A 24,215-nucleotide genomic window follows, 5' to 3' on the forward strand; every position below is an offset into this window, starting at 1 on the left:
GTATCAAAACATTTTGACAGCCTGATAACTTAAAGCCCCAGCTCCTCCCTCCAAAGGGGACTCCTAGTATTATAAAAATACAAGCCGTGTCTGCTAAACATGGCCGTCAGGGGAATAACAGCATGCTTTTAGATTTATGCCCTTTTAGTTGGGGGCAAGGGGCGGCAGCTGCTACAGCCACAGGAAACCTGGAAAATGAACTGCTGTCATCAGGCGCCTCTCATGCCCTCTTCCCGACCATGGCAAAGACGAAGGCGGCAGAAGGCAACTGCCACAGCAGGGGCCCCTCATTAGGGCTTGCAGATTCTGCCTGGAAACAAAGCCACATAAGCACTTTCCCCAGATAATCAGAGAATATTAGGCCTCACGAACACAGGCCTCCTAAGCCTGGAGTAATTTCCCGCCATTTCACACAGCGACGATAAGTGTGGCTACCACTGTGTACGTAAAAACATGTGCCCTGCCGGATCAGACCAAAGGGCCATCTGGTCCAGTCATCCTGTCCCCAGAGGACTGTCCACTGAGGTCCAGCTCCAAGGGCCTTCTAGTGGTTCCCTGTGACGTTATAGGGAACCAGGCACAGGGCCTTCTCAGTAGTGGCGCCTGTCCTGTGGAAAACCCTCCCATCAGATGTCAAGGTGATAAACAATTATATGACTTTAAGAGACATCTGTTTGAAGTTCTGTGTTTTTTATATTCTGTCGGAAGCTTCCCAGAGTGTCTGAGGCAGTGTATTACTACATATTATTATTATTATTACTACTATTATGTAACAAACCAGATGCCCATCAAAACCCAGAAGCAGGAGCTACACATAAACACTGCTGAACCCATGGCACAGATAAACACTGCTGAACCCATGGGGAAGGCTTGGAAGGTTGGGAACAATGGCCCTTTCACTCACAGCTCCATGAATAAGTTTGTCCGAAGCACATCATTGTTCTTAACCAGCCCCTCTATTTGCAAGCACACACATGCACTTGATTCGTGAAGTTTCAAGGCACATGGGGTCGATGATGTTGTGCCTGTTTGTGCTTCTCTCATCTCTGGTGGGATCTTAAGTAGCTAAGATTATACATTGCTTTAAGGAAAGAAATTTATACAGTGGGCCCGCCACTTACATGAGGATTTGGTTCTGGAGGTCCAAAGGCAAAATTGTGTGAAGTCAGGAACCCCCTAAACTTCCCAACCCCAAGGTGGAAGGTTGCTTACCAGGCTCTGGGAAAGTCTCAGGAGGCCCTAGGATGCTCCCACCGCCTTCCCAGAGCCTGGTAAGCAAGGGTCTAGGACACTGACCACGGCTGTCCAGCAAAGTCTGGGAGGCACTACCCTGGGAATGACTGATTTATAGGACTGTGTGGGTAGCCTTTACGACAATTATGGGGAGGGGTGACAGGGAGAGAGAGAGCCATACGGTACCTGGCCTTGAACAGAACCATAAGTCTGACTATGCGCATGGATGGCTGTAGAACAGGACATCTTGCCTCTCCCCAACTTTTTTTTTGTTACAATACATTTTAACAAGACCTAGGAGCAAATACGTTAAGTTCCAGTGACAGCATTTTTGCTGCCATTTGGAATAAAGTCAAGGGCTCCAGCTTTCTGCTAGCGCAGGGAAAGAAAGAAATACATTCTACTAGATTTGCTATTCAACAGTGCCCTTGGGCTATCTGAGGTCTGATCTGGCATCTGCTCTGCAGCCTTGTCAAGGCAGCTCCTTCTCATTTATTGGTCCACTGTTTCGAATGCGTCTCTTGCACAGGAGGCATAGGACAGATGGGTACTATTCGGGACATTCATGCCACCTTCTTACACTCAGAGTAAAATTTTATACTTGCTGAGTAAAAGTTTCCAAAATCCCTGTAATACCCTAATAAGCTAGGATGAAATTATTTGACACAGGGTTTTAAACCAGATCAAAGTTTCAGAAACAAAGATTAGAGCATTCTGCTGAATGTCCCATGCACTTCATTAGGTTGCTTTCCCACAACAGTTTATTCCATTACCCCAACATTTTTCTTTTAATTTCTGCATTATATTTGAACTTTCATACAACATAAAAGCCACATCCAAAAATCTAATTTAGTGCTCATTTCCAGGTTTCCTGCTTTCAGGGGGAAAAAAGATTTCTAGCCCCATTAACCCAGAAAATTGTGGAAGAAAGATGACAAATTTGGAGAACTATACTAGCATTCAGTTGTTTCCTGCCATTTTCATGGGTGGATCATGGGGTGGGGTGAACAGAAGCAGACATGTGTGGACAGCAAAGGGCAGCATTGTCCAATGTTGTTTATTGTTGTGTCACACCATGCCCATTGTAGTGAATGAAATTTAGCATGATATGCCAGTATATTGGTCAAAAAGCCACACAACGGGTACTGCAGTGTGAAAGTAACATTAGAAAAAGGGGCAGAAGCGCTAGTGTTATAATCAAGGAAATTAATGCAATATTCCCCATGTCTGAAAGCACCCTTGTTCTGAGAGGAACTGCTTGTCATCTTCAGAGCTCCCACATCAAAAGCATGGGCAATCTTCAGGCAGGCAGCAACATGGCAATAGCACACCTATGTTTCATTGAATCTGTGAGGAAAGGTGTAAGCTCAGGCACATGCAGCAATCACATGCGACTATTTTAGCATGTGCTATGCATCCGTTCTTCAAATATTGCAAGGAAAGCATTCACTAGGCCAGGCACGACCAAACGTGGCCCTACAGATGTTTAGGGACTACAATTCCCATCATCCCTGACCACTGGTCCTGTTAGCTTGGGATGATGGGAGTTGTAGTCCCAAAACATCTGGAGGGCCAAGTTTGGCCATGCCTGCACTAGGCTAAACAACCTGGGGGGAGAGAACCACCTCTCAATATATCTACTACCCGCCTTGCCATCTCGTTAAACAAAAAAGCAAGAGTGTGCTTGGGTTTTAAGCCAATTTAGTTCTACTGGTTTTGCCACATCTGATTAAGAGTCGGCAAGGCTTTTGGATGCCAGATAAAGTTACTCACAGACCAGATTCAGGCAACGGGCTGTCAACTCGCCACCTCAGATCTACAGAATACTGGTTTTGAGAGCTTACGCAACCCCGTCAATTTTGATGCTGCTGCTTGAGTGGTTCTGCTGAAAACCACAGCCCTTCCTATCATAACACTTAGCTCTCTATATGCAAGAAAAAAGTTCCTTCTTTGCCTTTAGCTTGAAAGATCACCTTGAAGATGGTGAATACTGTGTAAGAGTCTGCAGAGGCACCAGGCAGTGTCACTGTGCTAACTGGCTGCATATCCTTGCTTTATACCTTCATCTTCCAAACATTTGGACCTTCCATAGCCAGGCCCTGGTATGCATACCACGGACAAGACAAAGAGTCCAACCATTGCAGAAGAAGCAGAGCAATAGGGGCTACACTACTGTATTAAGACCAAACAAATGCAAGCAACTTGAAATACTCAGAAGGGCTGTTGCTTTTTTAAAATTCAAAACACAAGATACGAGGTGTAGTGGGGATACAAACAGTTAAACAGCATTTTGAAGCCTACCCAGGGCGGGGGGGGGGGGAGCATTACTTCTCTATTGGGGTTTTGTTTGTTTAGTCGCTTTGCTGCTTTTTAAAATGTGTGTATAGCTCCATGGAATTTAGAAAAACAAGACTAGCAATCTCTTTCAACCTGAAAATAATGGGCACCTATTTAAAGCACAGAGTTCATTGGAGTTTCAAACAATGGGACAAAAACATCAAGTGGTTTCAACTTTTCAAGTAGCATTTGTTTTGTTTAGATTTCAATTTGTGTTCAGCTTATTTGATAGAGCCAGCCACATTGTTTCCCACCCAGCCCAACATCTAGCTATCCTTGACGCTTTGTTGCTTGCAGTCCGTTTTGCTGAATTTCAATACCAAGGTTTTGTACCAGCTACAAGTAGGGATAGTAAATCCTATGGTAAGTGAGAGGAGGACCGTTTTTTTTAAAAAAGTGACCCTCACTTGGAAGAAAAACAAAAATAAAATTAGAATCAGGAGGGCGGGGGGGGACGGACAGTATTGTGGAGCCATAAAGACTTATATGTACTGGACTGAAGTACACAAAACGTATACCTTAACAAATGTCTTATTACAGCACAATCCTGACTATATGTCTGATTGAATTCAATGGGACTTAATCCCAGGTAGTTGGGTTTAGGATTGCAGTGTTGAACTGGTCCATAGCAACAGATTAAATGCAGCTAGGTTGTTCTTTTTCTCAATTCGGATCGATGCTGGTTTGGGGGACAACACAATGACAGGATAGATATTGACTGTGACCCATGTGGGGTGTGCACCACTTCCCAAAACAAGGGTGGGAGAGCACTGGATGCAGAGTGAACAGGATTGTGTACACAGCCTTCATGTTTGAATTGCCACAAGACTCTACTTTGCGAGCGACCAAAGATGGCTGCCTCTCTGCAAACTGTTGCAATAAGATGCTGTGGAAAGCTCTCTGTCGGCAACTTACAGTAAGACAGAGAGGGTTAGACTTGATACAATCGCAAACAGTGGAAAACAGAATATCAATGTGCTTCTTACCCAAAAAGTACAGTGCGGCCATTATCAGCACAAGTTCTTAATGTATTGAAACACTGAAGGCAAATTTTAAGGAATGTTATTTATGAATGATATCTCTTGGAATCCAGTGCACACTGTCCTTTCTGTCCTTTCAAAGAAAACATGACCTTAAATATATATATGAACAAGGGCTTCCGTGACCTAAATTAGATACTGGTAAGAGCATTTTCGTTGCCGTTTGCCTTCGGAATGGATTCAGTTTACCGTTTGTGGGTTGTGACAAAGAAAATAAATATTCTGTTCGAATGGCTGTACACTGAGAGCGCCATTGCCCTAGGGCTCTCTCGTGTATGATCTGGCATCTGTGTCGCAGCCTTCTCAAGGGACCACCTGCCTTTGAAGAGCCCCTGCTACAAGAGGAGGGGGGAGAGAAGGTGGAAAAATGGGGAAATGGTAAAAAGTATTTCTGGTTCTTTAAGAATGGCGTACTGATACTGCCGTCTTTGTTCTGGGGGTGGGATAGTGTCAGGGACTGGCTGTACACTGAGGAGTGGCGGCTGGGGGTTGGGGGTTGGAGACCGACTTGGAAGAAGGGATCCGTGATCAGGGGGAGTCTGAAACAGTCAGGAGACAAGAGTCAAGAGGCAGGAGAAGCTGCAGGACTGGAGAGAGAGGAACAGGTACAGGAGGAGGAAGAGGTCAAGCTGGTGTTAAGGGTTTCCACACATCATTCTCCTGCCTCTAATCTCTCCGGCTCCACTGTCTCCCAAGACTACGAGAGGATTGAAAGAGGGGCAGAAGGTTACACACAGGTGGAGTCTTTGCCTGCTTGCATGCAGCTTGAGGGGAGGGGGGATACACTGAGGTCAGGGACACAGTTGTGGCAACTGCCTCATCAGATGGGCACCTGGGGTAGCCGAGAGATGTAAGACCATGGGTAGGCAAAACTAAGGCCCGGGGGCCGGATGCAGCCCAATCGCCTTCTAAATCCAGCCCGTGGACAGTCTTGGAATCAACGTGTTTTTACATGAGTAGAATGTGTGCTTTTATTTAAAATGCATCTCTGGGTTATTTGTGGGGCAAAGGAATTTGTTCATTCCCCCCCCCCACACACACACAATATAGTCCGGCCCCCCACAAGGTCTGAAGGACAGTGGAGCGGCCCCCTGCTGAAAAAGTTTGCTGACCCCTGTGTAAGACAGATGGACATGCCATTTTCTAACCTGTAAGTGTACTTTTGACAATAAAGTTAACTGATCAGTTTGGACATTCTTTGCCTGACAGCGCCATGGCAGATTCACCAAGAAAAGGAACCCTATGCTTACAAAATATGGGAAGGTATACAAATGCAAGACATGCTGGCTGTTCTTACCCTACTGCTACAGCGACAGACTTTGGGGAAGAGCTGTAGATCAGGGGTAGAACATCTGTTCTGCATGAAGGTCCCAGGTTCAATCACCAGTATCTCTCCAGGTAGGGCTGGCTGGGAGAGACTCCTGCCTGAAGCCCTGGAGAGATGTCACCAGTCAATGAAAACAATACTGAGCTTGATGGACCAATTGTCTGACTCTGTATAGGCAGCTTCCTGTGCTCCAATGTTCCTATCATCTGTGTTGAGACCCTGTGCTGTGCTTTACATCTATTCCATCTTTTTCCAGAGTGCATTTGCTTTTGTTCAGAGTTGAAAACAGCCTTCTGCAGCAAGCTACCAAGTGCAGAGGCAGACTGCACTGAATAGGAACCTGAAATTGACCTCCTGCACTTAACTGAACCACAGTTATGAAACTGCACCACAGCCCACATACAAAGCAGTAGCCCATGGTTTTATCTGACATGCACAAGCTGGTAAGACTCACACCCATGTACTTCCCTTCCTTTGCTGCCCCGCCTTGTTCACACAGCCAGGAGAATGAGTTTGGCAGCATTCTCAATTTGTGGTGTCATTGTGGTCTTTGAGTGGAATCCGAAGGAAATCTATTCAGCGATCACTGCACAAACCCAGTTCAAGCAACCACCAAAAGCTATTCCAGCTTAGTAGCAAGGTACCATAGCTAAAGCCACAGGTATGTCATTTGTATGAGCTTAACGGCTTCCCACAAGTATGGAAAGATGGTCACGCTTGGTTGAGAAGCAAGAGAGTTCACTTCCGGAGGTCTCACCAGTCTAATTCCAACAGTTGATTCTGGAAAAGCTAAGAGAACAGCATTTGCACAGTACATCAAGCCTTACATCTCCAAATGCTGACTCACTAATCTCCATGCTACAGATGGGGAAATGGAGGCAAATTAACCAACACTACCAACAAGTCCTTGGCCAAGATGAGGTTTGGGCCCAAGTTACCTATGCTAGCACTCCCAACTCCTGGACCAGCAGGTTCACTTTTGGCGTGAGATTTCAAACAGCAAATGGTGAAATTGTATCACACTGGATAAAGTACTCACTATACTTGTCAGAAGAAGGAGCATCTCTGCACAAGAGACCACCACTCACAAGATGGGTAGCCCGGCTTAAACTAGAACTGGGTCAATGTTTAGTATGACTCCTGCCTTGTTACTGAAAAGCTCTTATCAAAGGTCTATTACTGTCGCAAGTAAGAATTTATGCAGCATGAATGACTTGGCCGAATGCAAACCAGCATTTCAAAATCAATAAGCCTATTGGTAAGAAGTGTGGTGGCATAGTGCATGCCTTGCCTACAGAAGCCCAACAGTTCCATCCCTGGCATCTTTAGGGAAATATGTGAAAGACCCGTCCCAAATCCCAGATGGCCACTGCCAGTCCGTGCAAGCAATACAGAGGTAGGTGGATCAACTTGGTATAAGATGTTCATATCATGTAGATAGGCTTTCAAATATCATGCACTTCAGTGACCTTTCACAACTAAGTAACTGGTGGCGTTTGGGAAGAAAGAAGCCAAAACCATGCTGGTTTTCGGTTTGCTTGCTCACATCCTCTGAAGCAGCAGTGGGGAACCTTTGCCCCCGCCCCCAGATGTCACTCCTGCTCTTAGGGGTCAGGCAACAATATATTCCCAGCAATTATCTTAGATGCTTTAAAGAAGAGTCAAGAATTCTAAATAAAAAGACCACCACATGCAGGCACAATCCTATGCATGTTCACGCAAAAGCAAATTTCACTGTGTTAATGAGGGCTTGCTCCAAGGTCAATGTGTTTAGGATTGGAATGAACCATCATGAAAAAGGTATACAAGGAGCCTGTCTTAGGGCAGACTTAGGGGAGGTATGTGCCCATGATTCTGTAACTCCTGTGCCTGTTAAGGGCTGATAAGAATAGTATTGGCAGTATATGTATATGTTTTTACTAAATACAGCAAAGCATTTTCCACTTTGACAGCATATGATTCTGCTAGATAGCGGCAATGAACTTTTAAAAACCTCAAATGGAGCTCAGATCAGAGAAAATGAAACCTCACTGCTTACTCAAAGCCTTTTCTGCCACATCTATTTATATAAATTACCCATTATGTTCAGTTTATCAATACCGGTTTTGGACTGTAACCTTAGACTGTCCAAGCGGGATGTGGATTGCAAACTAAACATATTTAGGACCTGCCCAGACCACAGAACACTTGCCCTCTCATAAAAGCCTGTAAATGCCTAGAACGTGTGGCAGCCTAGACTGCCCACAACCAAACTGACCCCATAGCAAGGCTACAACCAAAAAGTCGGAGGTAACAGGCCACACCTTACAGTTTTATGATGGGGTGAGGAACCACTTCATCTGGAAAGCCAGATCAAAAAGCACCCAACTCTCTGCAGGCCTCATGTGAGGGGTGAGCAGGACTGCCCACCTGTCCATCACCTGCTGTTTGGCATCAGATGGATCTCACCCCATCTGAAAGGTGTGCATTCGGCAGCACTTTGAAACAGTGCTGCATGTAAGTCATGGCTGCAAAGGAACAATTGGCCATGCACCCCAAACATTTTCTCCCATGCACCACTGGTGATCCACGGATCAGAGTTCTGGACCCCCTGCTTTAAGGCTCCCGATTGTGTTCCTTTCATCCAAAGCTTTACCTGTCCCACACACCTGATGTTATAGGATGTCAGAGACAAGTGGCAGGTGGGCCTTAGCAGCCAAAAACTGCCTCACGGGACAAAATGGGCAGTCAGGTGGACCAAATTTCCTTGGATGTTTTTTCTCCTTTCTTGGAGTTTTTTTAAGCAGAGGCTGGAAGGCCACCTGTCATGGATGCTCTAGCTGAGATTCTTGAATTGCAGGGGGTTGGACTAGATGACCCTTGGGTCCCTTGCAACTCTACAATTCTGTAAAATTTAGCCCATGGACTGGAGGTTCCCCACCACTGCTCCATGCAATCGCTGAACCAGAAGGCTACTGCACAGCCAGATGAGCTGCTAGCCACCTTTATAGCCTGCCAGTTCCCAAGACCTATATTAAAAGTGAACATTCCTCTCCCCCCACCCACAGCCATGTAAAGATCTCTGGTTTAATCTGTTCAAGGAGGGCCTTACACTCTGTTTATAACCCGGTGCTTAGCTTTAATTTCTTTTTTTTCTATTTCTACTGTAATTGTGGTTACCTTACTTCTGGAAACAGCCACGTGAGGACAGAGTCCTACAAAAGGTGCGAGTATAAATATTTAGAAGAAATCAAACGAAACTGCAAGACCCAGTTGCAGAAAGGAGTCTGCTAATGAGAATACAACAAATCTCCTAGAGATTTGGTCCAAGAAAATCCTCCTAGCAATTACTTAAGACCAGTGTCAGAGAAGGCATTATGCTACTGACTTGGGTTTGTATGAGTGGCTGACAGAGACAGGACACAGAAGCACTAGAACGCTAGCAAGGGCCGATTAAAATGCTGACATTCTCCTCAACTGATAGCCACATCAAGACAAAAGAGCCATTATTTACTGCTGCATTCCATTAGTATCATGTATAGATTACTTGGCATACAAGTCATTTCACAATCCTGGCCTTGTTCTTTCTTGCTTTCCACCCTGTAAAGCAAGTTGTTTTATGGAAAGAGAACTGAGGCTTAAAGATGTCTTATCAAGACTACCTGTAAGTTCCTAGCTGAGTTGGTAATGGTCCCCTACCACCAACCCATAGGATTGTGCATGTTTAATTTGTTTTCCTCCACTGCCACTTTAGTCTCTTAGGCTTCCCCCAACATCAGAAGCATCAGGCCATGAAGATGAGCGATCATCACCCTCTCTAACAAGTGAGCAAATAAAGGCACATCCATCTGGTGTGTTTGCAAAAGACAGGAACAATACGCTCCCCTCCACAAACTTGTTATCAGAGGTTGCATCCCAGCTACACCCAACCTGCTTTGCTCCTGCACATTTGCTCTTCGGCTATTTAAGCAGATTGCAAATAATGGCCATGGCTCTTTTTGAAGTCTTTTCACATCTTTTCCCCGCACTGGATGAAAACCAAAAGGCTCTGAATACGCAGCTGCCGCAACCAAGCCAGCTCCCATTAAAGTCAATGGGAGCCACTTGTAAATAGAGGCTGCGCAAATGAGGCCCCAAACGTTACGAAGGCTGGAAAACTCCCTTTGTGCCATGCAAAAGCCGCAGGAGCCAAGCACAGAGCACACTTTCAGATCTGCACACCGCTTACTTGAGAGCTAATATTATTTGGAGCGGAAGAGAGGGAGAAGTCTGCCAGATCTTCTTTCTTAAGCTTTACATTGAAAAATAAATCTGCGCCAACAATCTTTGTTTCCAGTCATTTCACATACTAAGCTTTCTTGGAAGCGTGACCCAAACCTATGGTCAGGGCAACATGTGGCTTGGTGAGCCATAGTTTGCAGCTCCTGATATAGAGAATCCATAGGAGATTAATACCACCATATCCTTATCCTGTGCTTGCACAAGGAGGTTGTCAGGTAAAAGTAGAATTTGCAACTCTACTGGAAAGCGACAACAGGACCTTGGGAGCAGGTAACTTTGCCTACCTGCTCATACCACTGAGCTATTCAAGAAGCCCACCACAGCGACTTAAAGCCAAGACTGGCAACATGGGAAAAAAGATCCCTGCAACCTGTAGCTTCCAAGGCAGAAATGACAACACTTATGTTGTCTAGCTCAGTTTTCCTTCTGGCTTAGGAAAGACAGCAGGTAGCAGCTGGAGAAGTGGAGCAGGGAACAAAGAGAAATACAGGGCTGATGTAGGGTTGCCCTCTGAGGGTCGCAGGTCAGTGGCAGGGGGGTGCCAGAGGCAAAAGGGGGGGGGCAAAGTAGCTGGTGTCAATTTTACCTTTGTACACTAAGCTAGTTTCTACACACACCAACACACCTTTACCCACCATCCAGTCAAGCAAGGGGCCCTTGTCAGAATGCAAGGAACACATTCCAGATAGGAAGAAGCACTTGGGGTGTGAAATACGGCCAGCAAGGGGTGTAGCCTGGGGACAGTTCCAAGGGCCAGGAAGAAAGGCGGGAAAGGATGTCTTTGGCCCCTGGGTCTGAGGTTCCCCACCCAGACTCTAAAGCCCTTTTGCTAGTGCCGCCCAGTCAGTAATCATGCTTGGCAGGGCCTTCTTTGTGGTGGCTCCGTTTCTGTGGAATGTCCACTCTGGCAAATTGCATCTCCCTCCTTCATTGTCAATGTTCAGGAGAAACTTTTTTTAAAAAATCCTTGCTTAAACCACACATTTGAGGGCTGAAAAATACTGAAACAGCTCTGAGGTTGTTGTTTTTACAATCAAGTGGTATATAAATCTTAATAAATAAAAATATTAATTGCAAGTCTGTTTTTCAATGCTCTTGGACACTCATTTACTTGGTTTTTAAAAATAAAAAACAAACAAACCTGCCGCCTTGTTGTTTGCCATCCTATGAAGGGCAGGATAGAAATTTAATAAATGAAGCGAATCGTTTGTCCAGGCCCACCCAACTCAAAGAATCTGCACATGTTTTACTTGGAAAACCAAAAGCAAAGCTAGACTGGGGTGGGAGGAATTAAAAGGAAGACTGTGAAAGCAGGAAAAGCCAGGGTAGTGCAAAGCATTCAAATAAGAGCAGCGAATATCACTATTTTATTTCCACACCAGCTGCTCTTTTCAGGTTTCTAAAAAGACCTTTATTGGCCCAGTGCCTAGCTACAATTTAGGTAGCTTTTTTCATCAAGGACCTGCACGTAAAATCTTGGTTCATGTACGTTTATGCAAACTTTCAGGGAAATCCCATTTGAAAACAACTGGATTATATAGACAGGTGTTAAGAATGGACAGTAGAAATCTATTTGAAGGATGAGGCCTAAAGTGGCAAATAATTGGCTTTTACATAATTTGATTATGCATCCTTTCACTGGTTACAGATGAAAAACCCTTCCTTAACTACTGTGCTACCTAGACAAGATTAAGGTCTAGCCTGCAAACAATATTCAGAAGCTGTATTCCATTAGCCATCCTTAAATATAACTGGAATTTGCAAGCCCATTTCAAACCCTAGTTTCAAAAACTATAATTAACATTAACCAGGATTCTCATCTTCACCACATAAATTAATGCAATGTGAAAGCCATAAAGAGGAGGGGAGATGGGAGAACAGAATCTACACCTGTGAGTAGCGCAGCTTTTCAAATCTGGTTCCAATTGAAAAACCTGTTTTGAAGTGAACTTATACTATGCCTGTACTGAACGTATGACCTAAGGATGCTTCAGATGTTTTTCTCCTGTATGGAGATCAATTATTTGTAGGAAAGCAAGCAAAACCTGCATGTAGATCTCTATATGAGATGACTACATGCGGAGACTATTCACTTGCGGCTTTCCTGCATTTTCCCTACAAATTGCTGGGCGAGAGTTCCTGAAGACAGTCTCCCAAACTGAGCATCTCTAAAACCTCAGGCAACGAACCAAAAGGGCCACACAAGGAACAGCCAGTTCACATCCTCACCAGATATTTAAAGCACACTGCTTCCCCAAAAAGAATCCTGGGAAACATAGTTTGCCCCTCGCTGAGCTACCACTCCCAGCACCTTAACCAGATACAGGGGAGATGCGCTTCAAAGGTATTGTGTGGACATGACCCCGCAGAAAAGACACACCTTGTGCATCCACATCTCCCTGCGAGTTTCAATGAGGCTTGGGCAAGATAAATTTATGGGAGACTGTTCCCAACATTTTCCATGGGCTCTCCCCTTCAGACCACAGCTTCCCATGTTGCTTTAAAAATTGCTCCTGAATGTCAAGACCCTCTCTAAGGTGGTATCGTCCTACGCAGAAGGATCTGCAATGGGAAAAGGAACTGGCAGACCCATTTGGGCATGCATATGAAAGTCTCTGGATACCAGGTATGACTCTTCCCCAGCTCTTAATCCAGGGTACACAAGCATCACGCTGGGGTGGCTGCCAAGCAAGCTGCTGTTACCATAGATTCCCATTTAGCGCTAATGAATTGCCTCCAGTCACTATCTGAATCCAGCTTGTACTTTACTACCTAGAGATAAATACATCAGTTGCCACTTGATGTCGAAACCAAAGGGCTGAAAGTTAGCATAGGCATCAGCCTACAGAATGGCACAGCTGCCACAGCCAATTTGCCCTTTAGGTCAGCAACAAGATGATGGAGTTTGGGCCTTCCACAAGGCATAGAGTTATAATTCCAGTATATATAAAGAAATAACAAAGTTCTTGCACCATGAGAAGATGAAATAAATCCCAGGGTAATTTAGAAGAGCGGCCATTTTTATTTCCCGAAGCCTCTGCAACTCATTGCCATGGAAAAGTATTCGCCCCTTTCAAAAGATGCTATTAATGATTTTCAGTCAAGTTAGCTGTTGCCCAACAGAGGACAGCATGCCTTTCACTCTGCTTTTCCCCAGAGAACACTTATATAACCAGATTTAGCTTGCTTTCTGCCAATCTCCAAGTCAGGAGACAATTTAAAACCTCCCATATGGCTAATACCACAAAAATAAGCCCAGCACGTGCTCTGCCAAAAAAAAAAAAAAACCCACAGCAAATGTTATGAACTCATGTACTACTGAATCTTCTTCCTAGAATACATTGGACCAGATCCTGAGACCAAACAGGTTCCTGGTTTGTGAGGTAAAATCCTAGATGACACAGTAGCCAAGATAAACTTGTGGGAGTATAGCACAAGTCAGCTACAAAACAAGGACATTTCGGAACACATGAAGCAGGAAGGATTGGCAGCCTAAGACAAAATGCTAAATTAAAACATCTCAACCAGGTGTGACCCTGCAGGTACTCCTCAGCTATCAGCCCCAGCAAGCATGGCCGACCGCCAGGGATTGTGGGAGTTATAGTTCAGCAAGATCTGAACTCGTTGGGCGCCAAAGGTTCCCAAATACAAAATTACTGTACCCTGATTTTAAGTTCTTGTTTTAAGTGTTCGAGGGACATAGCTCTTAAAGGCACCGTGTGATATAAAGTGAAATCTTTTACCTCAGTATTAGCGCTTCACAATTCACACCACCTTTGTCTTTGTCAGTGAGGTCAGAGGCAAAGAATGTTTTCACAGAGATGTTGCCCACTTAAAGAATTTAGTCAAATAATTGTACAGTTTAATGTTATTAACTGTAATTTTCAAATATAACAATGGGGAGGGGGGAATCTTCCATCACAAGTTCACACATAGTGATCCACATAGGACTACCTGATCAAAATAAACTCACATTGTGAACTTTCCTGAAGAAACGAAAAGGCAGGCACCATCACAGAAGAGGCACTGAACCTTACAAGATGAAAAGAGGAAGATGTCTGAAAGGACACCACAAAGTCTATTACTTGGATATAAACTTGGCCATCCGTGCATGGAAGGGCTACTTCCATACATGGAAGGAACTAAGTTGCAACAGAAGTTCACTGGAAGAAGGGAAGATTCCCCCTTCCTGGCTCCTTCCCCACTCTCATGTCCTTCCTGAGGATCCCCCAGTTCTCCAGAACAGTCTATAGAAGGTATGGTCTGAAAGCACACCAGGTCTGGTCGGTGTCTGGATTGGAGAACTCTAGGAAACCACATGGGTTTTGGGTTCCATGATGGAAGAAAGGCAGTGTAAAAAATAAATAAATGTATTTTTAAATGTTAATTCATATTGTTATTATTTATTACTGTTCTATACTGCCTCTCCTCCGGAGATCAGAGGGTGGTTTACAATATAAAAATACAAACACAATAACAAACAAAAACTATAGATATTGTTATCACGCCTTTCTCCCAGTGCCTGGCCCAAGGCGACACACATCATAAATTCAAACAGATTAATCTAAAAACACACAATAAATATAGCTTTGACAAAACAACGAACTAAGAAAGTCTATAAAAAAAGCACTGAAACACTTAAGCACACAAAAAGGCAACACCCATGCTCAAAAGACCTTGCTGCAACAGCCAGCTAGTGGCCAAATACCTGTTTAAACAAAAAAAGCATTTGCCTGTTGGTGATTTGAAAGCAGAGAGAGGCACAGCCATGCCTTTTGTGTAAGGGAGTTCCACAATCTGAGAGCAGCTACCAAGAAGACCCTCTCTACATTAAGAGGCAAAGAAGTAAAGAAGCTATCAGTAAAAAAAATCACCTTTCGCCCTTTCCTCCAGCACAAGCAGACCTTCGCTGAACACAAGCCTAGACCCATCCCACATAATCTCTTTTAAATCAAAACTACTGTATACATTATAAATGCAATCATCTAAACAATGCAGGCTCAGTTTTCACACATACCACTAACATCACCTTTAAGTCTCTCCCTGTAATTTTCACCCACAGCTGAATTACCCACACATTTCTGAGTGTGCAGGAATCTGGTTTTTAAATGACACTGGGAACCGTACAAGGCAGCGGGTTTACAGTTACATGTTAATCTTTGTTCACTTCTGATGTCTCCCAAGCAGAGCTGTGCCCTGTGTGAATCCAATTATTGCTCCTCTATGCAAAATTAGTGGCATGGCCTGTTCAGGACCAGCTTGCCAGACAGTCATTTCTGAACCAAGGTCCAGGAAGTGCACAACCACACTCCAAATTCATAAATACCTTCCACACAACAGAGAATAATCATATCAACAGATTAATGTGGTCCATGAATCAGATCTCCAAAAACTTCAGGAGAACTTGCTCACACTGGCTTTAAACTAAAATGTACATGCCACAAAAACATAGTTTTGAGTTAAATTATGTACTTGTTCAAATTTGGCTCATGCTGCTACGGATACAAGGATATGCATGCATGTAAAGATATGCCATGCCATTTTCGTGGACACAATGCAATATGCAAGGAGCCAACTCACACCTCAGCGAGTTGGATCCATGAGTGACCAGCTCACTCACATGCTAGCGTTGAACAAGAAAATACTCATAAAACAAGCTTTAATGTAAAGTATGAAGCAGTCTTCAGCCTAAGGTCTGGTGATTCTATTAAAAGGTTCACAGTGAACATTCATTGAACATGAATTGGAAGCAGATGTAAGCCTAGCATTTTGGAAGGTACTTCACAGTTCAAACATTTTTCCAACCTTATCTTCATCCTCGCCTGTGGCCACCTCCCCAAACTAAGCAACAAGATCCACTTGGCAGCCAATTGGCTCTTCGTCAAAAGGCGCCCAAACTAATCAGCCAATTTGCAGAAACACAGTGCAATTAAGAAGACCACAGTGTGTAGGCAATGCTTACTAAAGGTGTTCAGCAACTTCAGTTCTAAAATAAACCTACCTAGCCTGAAACTGTCCTACTTCTGTGTCGTCATGATGGCAGCTAAACCAAAGTGACACTCTGGCCTCTAAGTCACTAATCTTTAACCTGGTGGGTTGGGACCCACTAATGGATCACAGCCTGATCCAAGGTGGGTCACAACAGGAGCATTACCACCATGCATATATATATGGTAAATGATTAAGAAATGGGTCCCCAGGTGCATATTTGGGTTAAAAGTGGGTCCTGAGTCTGAAAAGGTTGAAGATACGTGCTCAAAGTAACCTCATAGCAGATCAGGCACTCACTACTGTATGATGTATGACACTTTCAGCCCATGTTCATTCAACATATTCGTCAAGTATAAGAATCTGGGAGATAGAAAGTCACTTTAGCCAACAACCAGCCCCCTACAGAATGCATTTAGTCTGAAAACATCCTAGTACTCAAGGCCTAAAGCTAAAATGGAGAAGCAATTTAAAGTCAGGCTAATGGTACTGAAAAGTGGATTCACGAGGATTTCAAAACTCCTGTTCGAAGTCTGCAAATAATTACACCACCACTCCATTCATTCCTGCTACATTTAGAAAACCATTCAGTGCGTCACAGTAAGTCATTCCAACACCCATTAACACATCTCCAACCTCTTAATAGGAGAAAGGTTGAAATTCAGCAACTCCGCTACCCGTGATAACTGGACAGGTGATTCAAGCATCAGAAGCATCTTCTCCAAAGCATCTTTTGCACAACTCTCCTTGGAATACAAGCATTTATAAGACTAGAGCCAGGGAACCACCAAAGTTATAGTACAGGGTCATAACAATGAATTAGAGAGGAACTTCTTTTTTTTTGTCAGCATGCCAAATTGTGCATTTCAGTACTGATCCTAACTCTCATAAGCATACAGTCTAGAACCTGTAATACGCTCTCTCCAAGAAGGCTGCATGATTCATTCTACTGTGCCTTCTATGTCAGCTGGGGAACATCTGAATTCATCACAGTGTCCACCCCCTCCCCCTCCCCATTTCGAGAACCAATACTATGGACAGCTGAACAGTCACTGCAAAAAAACACTGCACCAGATTTGTAGCAGCACAGATGGGATTCAAATATGACATTAGGACGAAGCAGGGAACAATAGAGCTTTGGCACTCCATGGCAGAACAAGAAGGGGGGGGGGTTATCTAAAAGGTGAGGCAGAAGATTTTTACCTGCCTTCTCTAGCAAGAGGTGAAAAAACAGAAAAGGAAACCTTGAGCAGAGAGAGTCATATGCATCAGCTTTTAAAAATCAGTTTTCAATCTAGAACATCTTCAGATATCTTCCTCTTACTCCTAGTGCCAAAATTGCAGCACTATTTTAATTTAATGTCAATAGCATAGCTATTGTTGTTCTAGGCAGCAACTAAAAGATCTCTTTAGGCTGCACAGCCCCTGCATAGCACTTTATCAAAGTCTGGATTTTCTAGTTTGCTAGTAAGAATGCAACACTACAATTACGTCCTTACACGGGCCTTTCTTAGCAGCAAGATACAACCAAGAGTCTTGTGATACTGAAGGTTCACATATTTATCACAGGGAAAGCGTTCATGGACCAAGGCCCATTCGCCATATGTACAAAGCAGCCTCCTCCACTGGCAGGTTCAACAGCAACATTAACACCTGGTTTCGGTTCCAGGCCTTTGGCCGCATCTCCATTAACTTTTGAACCCAAGTGCCAGAAATAATCAAAGCTCTATCCTGGCAACAAGGAAAGCAGGAGGAGGATGGGTGACGCTTCCTTCCTTTCCATATGGAATAACAGATCAGAATTGCTTTTAATGTATTTCCATATAAACTAGCCACAGACTTACAGCTAAGCCTACTTTTGCAGTCTCTCAACTTGAAATCCAGAGCTCCTCTTGCACTCTGTGTTGTGTGTATGCGCACACACCCTCTCCATTAACAGGGAATCAATTTCCTTTATGTAATGTCCTGCTCACAAGTAGGGTTAGTTCGTGAGAGCTCTCCTATTGACCCAACTTCGCTGCAATGAACACCAAATGCTATTTATTCAATTGTTTCCAGAATCCATTATCCCAGTCAATATCCCCATTTCTGAAATATCCATACGAACACAGCCTGCTACATCCCCAAAGGTTCACATTATGTAACAATAATTCAAAAATGTAAAACCTCATATGGCATTGTGGTGTGTGTGTGTTTAAACACATACATACACAGAGACAGCAAAAGGCTTTTTTTCCAAAGGAGAAGAGCATTCAAAGCTACAGCAAATTGGGAGGAAGCAGTGGAAAGAGCATAGTGATGTAATATTCCAACATACAGTTCCAATCCCACCAAAGCAGGGGCAGCAAAACAATTAAAAAGGTTGGGGGGGTGACTCAATAGGTGATCTGTATGCATGCAGAATTTCGAGCAAATGCTTATCCTAATCCCAGTGTATATTCTTTTTTCTTTTAATTAAAAAGGGGATCTATTTTGCAGCGGCAAAGTATTGTACACTCTTGTTTCTGCTGCATTAACAGGAGCCCACCACAACGGACCCATTTCTTACCTACAGTCGTTGTGTAACCCTCCTCTCCCAACAACACAGCTCTTTAGCCTTCCAGGAACACTTGGAACACGGCATTATGCCTTCTCTAGTCCATGGAAGTCTTATCAGTCCCTTTTAAACCACAACAATAGGGGCAAAGGGAGGTGGGGGGTGGCGGCGGCGGAGAAACAGAATCACACCTTGCAAGGGGATCTGCTGTGGGGATGGTGGAAAAACCAAGCCGTTCCTTTATTATCCACGGAACATGAAAGACTATGGCCAGAAAAAGTCAAATACTACCCAAAATGTTTCCCTGTAAAGATCACCCCACTAAAAAACATCAACACGAAGACACACACACACACGTATCCTGCTAGGTTATTTACTTCATGAAAAACCCCATTCACGCTGAAGTGCCTTGTGTTTATTTTCTGCTGGGCTTATTTCACTCTCTCTTTCTCACACACACCCCTCCAATTTCTCTGGAAAGGGGTGGGGAGGGTAAATCCTCGCCCAGCTAGAAAATGCACACGAGCCCCACACAGCCCATAAAACGAACCACTCCACTTACCCAGAAAATGACATTGAAGCCGAATATGAAATATTTGATGCAACAACTGACTTCAGGGCCCTTATAATGCTTCCCGGACATCCTTGGGGTTCATGAAGACACTTCGCGCTTGCAGCCCGGTTTGGGGATACAGAGAGGAGGGCGGGGGAGAGAGAGAGAGAGAAGAAGAAGAAAAGGTATGGGGGGATGTTGAAGGGGAAATTGGAAAGGGGGTGGGGAGAAGGGGGCGAGGGCAGGGAAGCGCGAGCCGCCGCCGCAGATAAAAGATGCAGGAGCCGGAGCGGCAGGCAAGAGAGAGGTAGCAGGCTTGGGCTCAGGGTTGCCCGGAGCGCGCAAGCGGCGAGTCCCCGTGGGGCGAGTGCAAGCCCCGCCGCCGCCGCTGCTGCTGCCTCCTCCGCCACCTCCTGCTTAGGCACATCGAGGAGCGGGAGGCCGAGCCGCCGTCGCCGAGCGCGGAGCAGACGTTGCCGGCGCTGCCCGGAGGGGGATGCCGCTGCAGCCGCTGCAACCGCCGCCGCCGGCGCAGGCAGGTCGCTGCAGGAGCCGCGCGACCAGATCGCCTCGCTCGCTCGCTCGCTCCCCCGCTGCCGCTCCTCCTCCTCCTCCTCCTCCCTCGGCCCACCCCCGCCTCGCTCCGGCAGCAGCGCGCAGCCTCCTCCCGCCGCGAGGGCCGCCCCCTCCGCAATGAAGGGAGGCGCCGCGCGCTCGCAGGCCGAGACGGAGAGAGAGGCGCGCGCGCTCCTATCCGGAGACAGCGGGCCGCTTGCCGAGGGGCGCTTCGCAGCAGCAGCAAAGCCACTCTCTGCCTGTCTACCCCGGGGAGCTGCCCAAGGCCGGGCGTCAGGATTGGGGTGCGGAGAGGAGGCTTGGCCTGGCTCGCTCTGGCTCTCTTTTAAAGAGGCGCGCTTTAATGAGCAGCCTCAGCAAAGCTTCGCCTTCGCCGCCGCCGCCGCCGCCGCAACCTCTGGCCCCACCGCGGGGTGGGCACCAACCAACGCACCGCCTAGAAAAAGAGGCGTGCAGATTGGCATCAAATGCACAGGTGCGGGTTTGTTCGGGGTTCCAACGTGGGCCGCTTCCGGCGTCGCAGCGGCCCCCGCCCCACGCAAAAAGAGGCTTCTATACTAAATGAACGTCGGCAGTAACAAGATCGGGGTAAATTCTGGTAAAAATCCAGCAAAAGCCTTCCTAATCGCCATCGGTAATAACAGTTCCATGTCATTTGGCAACCGTCCAAAGGGAGATTACAAGCGGGGGGGCAAATTTATAAACGATTTTTTTCATTTATTTATTAAATTTGTATACCACCCTAGCTATACCGGTAGATCTCAGAGTGGTTCACAACATAAAATTACAATATACATGGAATACTTGATGAAAATAAAAACAAAGACATCAAATGATTGTGCATGCTTTTGTTACGGGAATATCACACCCTTCAAATATATTTCTTTGGTAAGCAGCAGTTTTCCTCTTGGGTTCAACACTTTCCAGCTCCCCACAGTAAATATAGGATCCTAATAAACTACGATACTGAGTAAGACCATTGGTCTATCTACCGAGGTATTCTAGTGTTTCCCAAAATTGGGTCGCCAACTCTTTTTTGGACCACAGTTCCCATCCCTGACCACTGGTCCTGCTAGCTAGGATGGGAGTTGTAGTCCAAAAACAGCTGGAGACCCAAGTTTGGGAAACACTGGCCTACACTAACAGGCTGTGGCTCTCCAGGAATTGAACCTGGGAACTTCTGCAAGCAAGGCAAGATACTCTGCCCCTGAACCTATTCAAAAGGAAAGGTGCCCAGTGACCCATATAGTGAATCACATGAATTGCTCACTTGGCGAAACACCTGCCATGTTTGCATACCTCCCCTTCATGCAGCAGTCCTATCATGTAAAATAATCCTGGACTGTTTTCAAGACCTGCATTTTTATATGCTTTATTAGAAGTAAATCCTCCCCAATTACTCTCTAGCAAATTTTTCCAAGAATTGTAACATGATCAGGAGAAAAGAGTTTCATGGCATCTACATTTAGCAATTGCCTTGTGACATTTAATAAAAAGTGTGCTGCAGTCCATGAACTATTCACTTGCAATTTTCCTAGCTACTATCCGACTGCAATCTTATCGCGTAGCCTTTCTCAACGAATGGTACCTGTTTATTCAGGCCCAGCAATATTTTCTGTATCTAAGGTCTGTGACCGTAATAAATCCGTTCATTCGTATCAGTGGCATGATCACTTTATTTACTGACCCCCATACGGTTTCCTGTCGCTATCCAGCCGGTCTCACCTTTTGCATCAGAACAGAATACTAAACTTCCTGAAGCTTACAAAGGAAAACACCACAATTTTGCAAATTGCTGGTTTGCACCGGAACAACCTGTTCTAACGAGAAGCCTCCGCTTTGTTTTCTTTGATCCGCTGCTGGAACTATCAGTACTATTTAGCATTTTATTCAGCACAGCGTACGCAGAAGTGACACAGTTCCTGCCTGCTATGAGGTCTTAGAATGTAATTTTCAATGGGGTCAGTACCAAAGGGAAATAACAGGGCTTGAAGAGCCAGGTCTGCGGCAGAAAGCCACAGAGACGCCGAGGCTCATGTTGGTTCAGTAAAGGTTTTGCAGAAAACTGGATTTTGAAAGAACTATTAAATATTACTTGTGGTTTATATAATCTACTAATAGCCTGTATGTTGTTGCTCGATATACACAACTTTGTCAATGAGTTCATAGGAAGCAGTGCAAGGGTGTTACAGGCTTGAATTCCTGCTAGTAGATAATGAAATTACAGTTGGAGGCCGCCATTTTGTTTAGCCTCACACACATGCTCCAATGGGCACAGAAGGCTCGGTCAGCAGAGAAGGTGGCTCAGTGCTGCTGCTATGGGCCCCTTCCTCCCTGGGGTTGGGCACAGCAATAACAAGGAGCAGGAGCAGTAGTTGCCCCTCAGTGGGCACAGAGAGAGAAGCAGTCTGCTCCCCTGTCAATGGCAAAGACAAAGAGGACAAGCAGCAGTGACTCCCATAATTGCATAAGCACTAGGACGATAACACTACAGTGGTACCTCAGGTTACATACGCTTCAGGTTACATACACTTCAGGTTACAGACTCCGCTAACCCAGAAATAGTGCTTCAGGTTAAGAACTTTGCTTCAGGATGAGAACAGAAATTGTGCTCCTGCCTCGCGGCGGTAGCAGGAGGCCCCATTAGCTAAAGTGGTGCTTCAGGTTAAGAACAGTTTCAGGTTAAGTACGGACCTCCGGAACGAATTAAGTACTTAATCTGAGGTACCACTGTATAGCAATTTATATAATAATGTATGGGAATAACATATATTGCTCTCTTTCTTTTTGCATATTTTCGTTTTTATATGTATCTTTGTTGTTTTTCTTTCTCACACTTTTCTCTTTTTTTCCTGTATCACTTTCTTTTACATTAAATCACCTTAATAAAATACATCTTTAAAATAATAACAATAATTGCTGGGCCTTCTCCCTCTGGGTTCAAGAGACAGTAGCAAGGAGCCAGAACCCTGGTGCTCAAGGGCCACAAAAAACCTGGAGGCAGACTTGGACCATGATCCCAAAAGAGACATGTGGAGTGTGGCCAGTGGCGTAGCGTGGCTTGTCAGCACCCGGGGCAAGGCAAGTTTTGCGCCCCCTAACCCTAACCCCCAGATGTTGCGCCCGGTGCAGCCGGCCCCCCCTGCACCCCCACGCTACGCCACTGAGTGTGGCTAACTGGCTACTAAGCAGCGTCTTGGAATGGTCAGTCATCATTTTTGCAAGCATTCCCTCCCTCCATGTATTGTAACGTTTGGTAAGCGTAGTGATCATAATACATTCCACTGGCTTCATTCGTTGTGGTTCAAACCACACAAGATGTGCAAGGTGTACATGAAGAACGATTCTTAATCCTTTGGTTTCAAAAACATCTCCCTCCTGAACATAAGGGTTTTCTCTTTTCTCATCAAGAGAGGGAATGGACAAATATCAAAACTTTTGTGTGTGTGTGTTATAAAACAGATTGGTGGTGTTTTACACGAACAGACAGTTGAAATTGCCCATGAAGACCTCTGCAGAATGCTGGAAAATGAACAGCATGATAGATGTGTTACAGTATGCATGTGCTCGCTAGATCCGACTTAAGAGATCCAATAGGGATCAACAAAGGCACTAAGGCTGCTGCCCGTCAACTGCATCAAGTCTTGCGGCACCTTCAAAACCCACAAATTTATTATGGCATAAGCTTTCATAGTTCAACAAAGCTTATGCCATAATAAATTTGTTAGTCTTTGCTGCAACATGCAAACATGGTTACCCCTCCGGAAACTACCTGTTAGCGACGGGACTCAATATTATTCCCACTAAAGTCCTACATGGGAAATCTGCAACCTTCCAGATGTTGGACTGCAACTTCCAGAATCCTTGGCTGCTGGATATGCCGTTTGGGACTGATGGGGCTTGAATTTCAAGAAACCTTGGAGAGCCATAGGTTCCCAATCCTTGTTGCAGAGTAAATGTGAATGCTCTGCACTCTACATCTAGGCTCAGATCAGCAGCGTAACTAGGGAGGGGCAGGGGGACGCACTGGGCGCCACTCACCCAGGGGGTGGCACTTATCGCAAGGCCTGCAGCACACCTGAACCATGTGTCTCCCCTGGCAGCAATGCAGTGGCTCAGAAGGAAAGTAACCACTTTCCTTCTGAGATACAGACAAAATTGGACCCCAGAGAAGCCCCACTTTAGGAGTTCAAGGCAACATTCACACCATACTTTTAAAGTATTGTGATACTACTTTAAACTGTCATGCTTTCCCCCCAAAAATTCCGAGAACAAGTTGACTCAGAAGTAAGTAAATTTTCTAATTTTGGGACATGACCATAATACTGTATTTTTCCATGTATAAGACTAGGTTTTCCCCCTAAA

At 45.1% G+C, this 24,215-nt stretch overlaps 1 protein-coding gene across 4 annotated transcripts in view; it reads right to left on the reverse strand.

Annotated features, from left to right (window-relative positions):
• TSPAN5 (tetraspanin 5) overlaps window positions 1-19,863 on the reverse strand; it is a 91,891-nt gene extending 72,028 nt beyond the window's left edge. For 3 of the 4 annotated variants that reach the window (XR_014223618.1, XR_014223619.1, XM_082238440.1), the window contains exon 1: window positions 19,284-19,863. Coding sequence is in view for 2 of the 4 variants with exons in the window: in XM_082238440.1 (XP_082094566.1) it covers window positions 19,284-19,364 (81 nt within the window). In the remaining 2 variants the exon portion in view is untranslated. The remainder of the gene's footprint in view (window positions 1-19,283) is intronic. The other variant, XM_082238439.1, reaches the window with a different exon arrangement.
• Window positions 19,864-24,215: the final 4,352 nt, after the last annotated feature.

The sequence above is a fragment of the Podarcis vaucheri genome, assembly GCF_965113315.1.
Source record: "Podarcis vaucheri genome assembly, chromosome: 9".
Classification (NCBI taxonomy): domain Eukaryota; kingdom Metazoa; phylum Chordata; class Lepidosauria; order Squamata; family Lacertidae; genus Podarcis; species Podarcis vaucheri.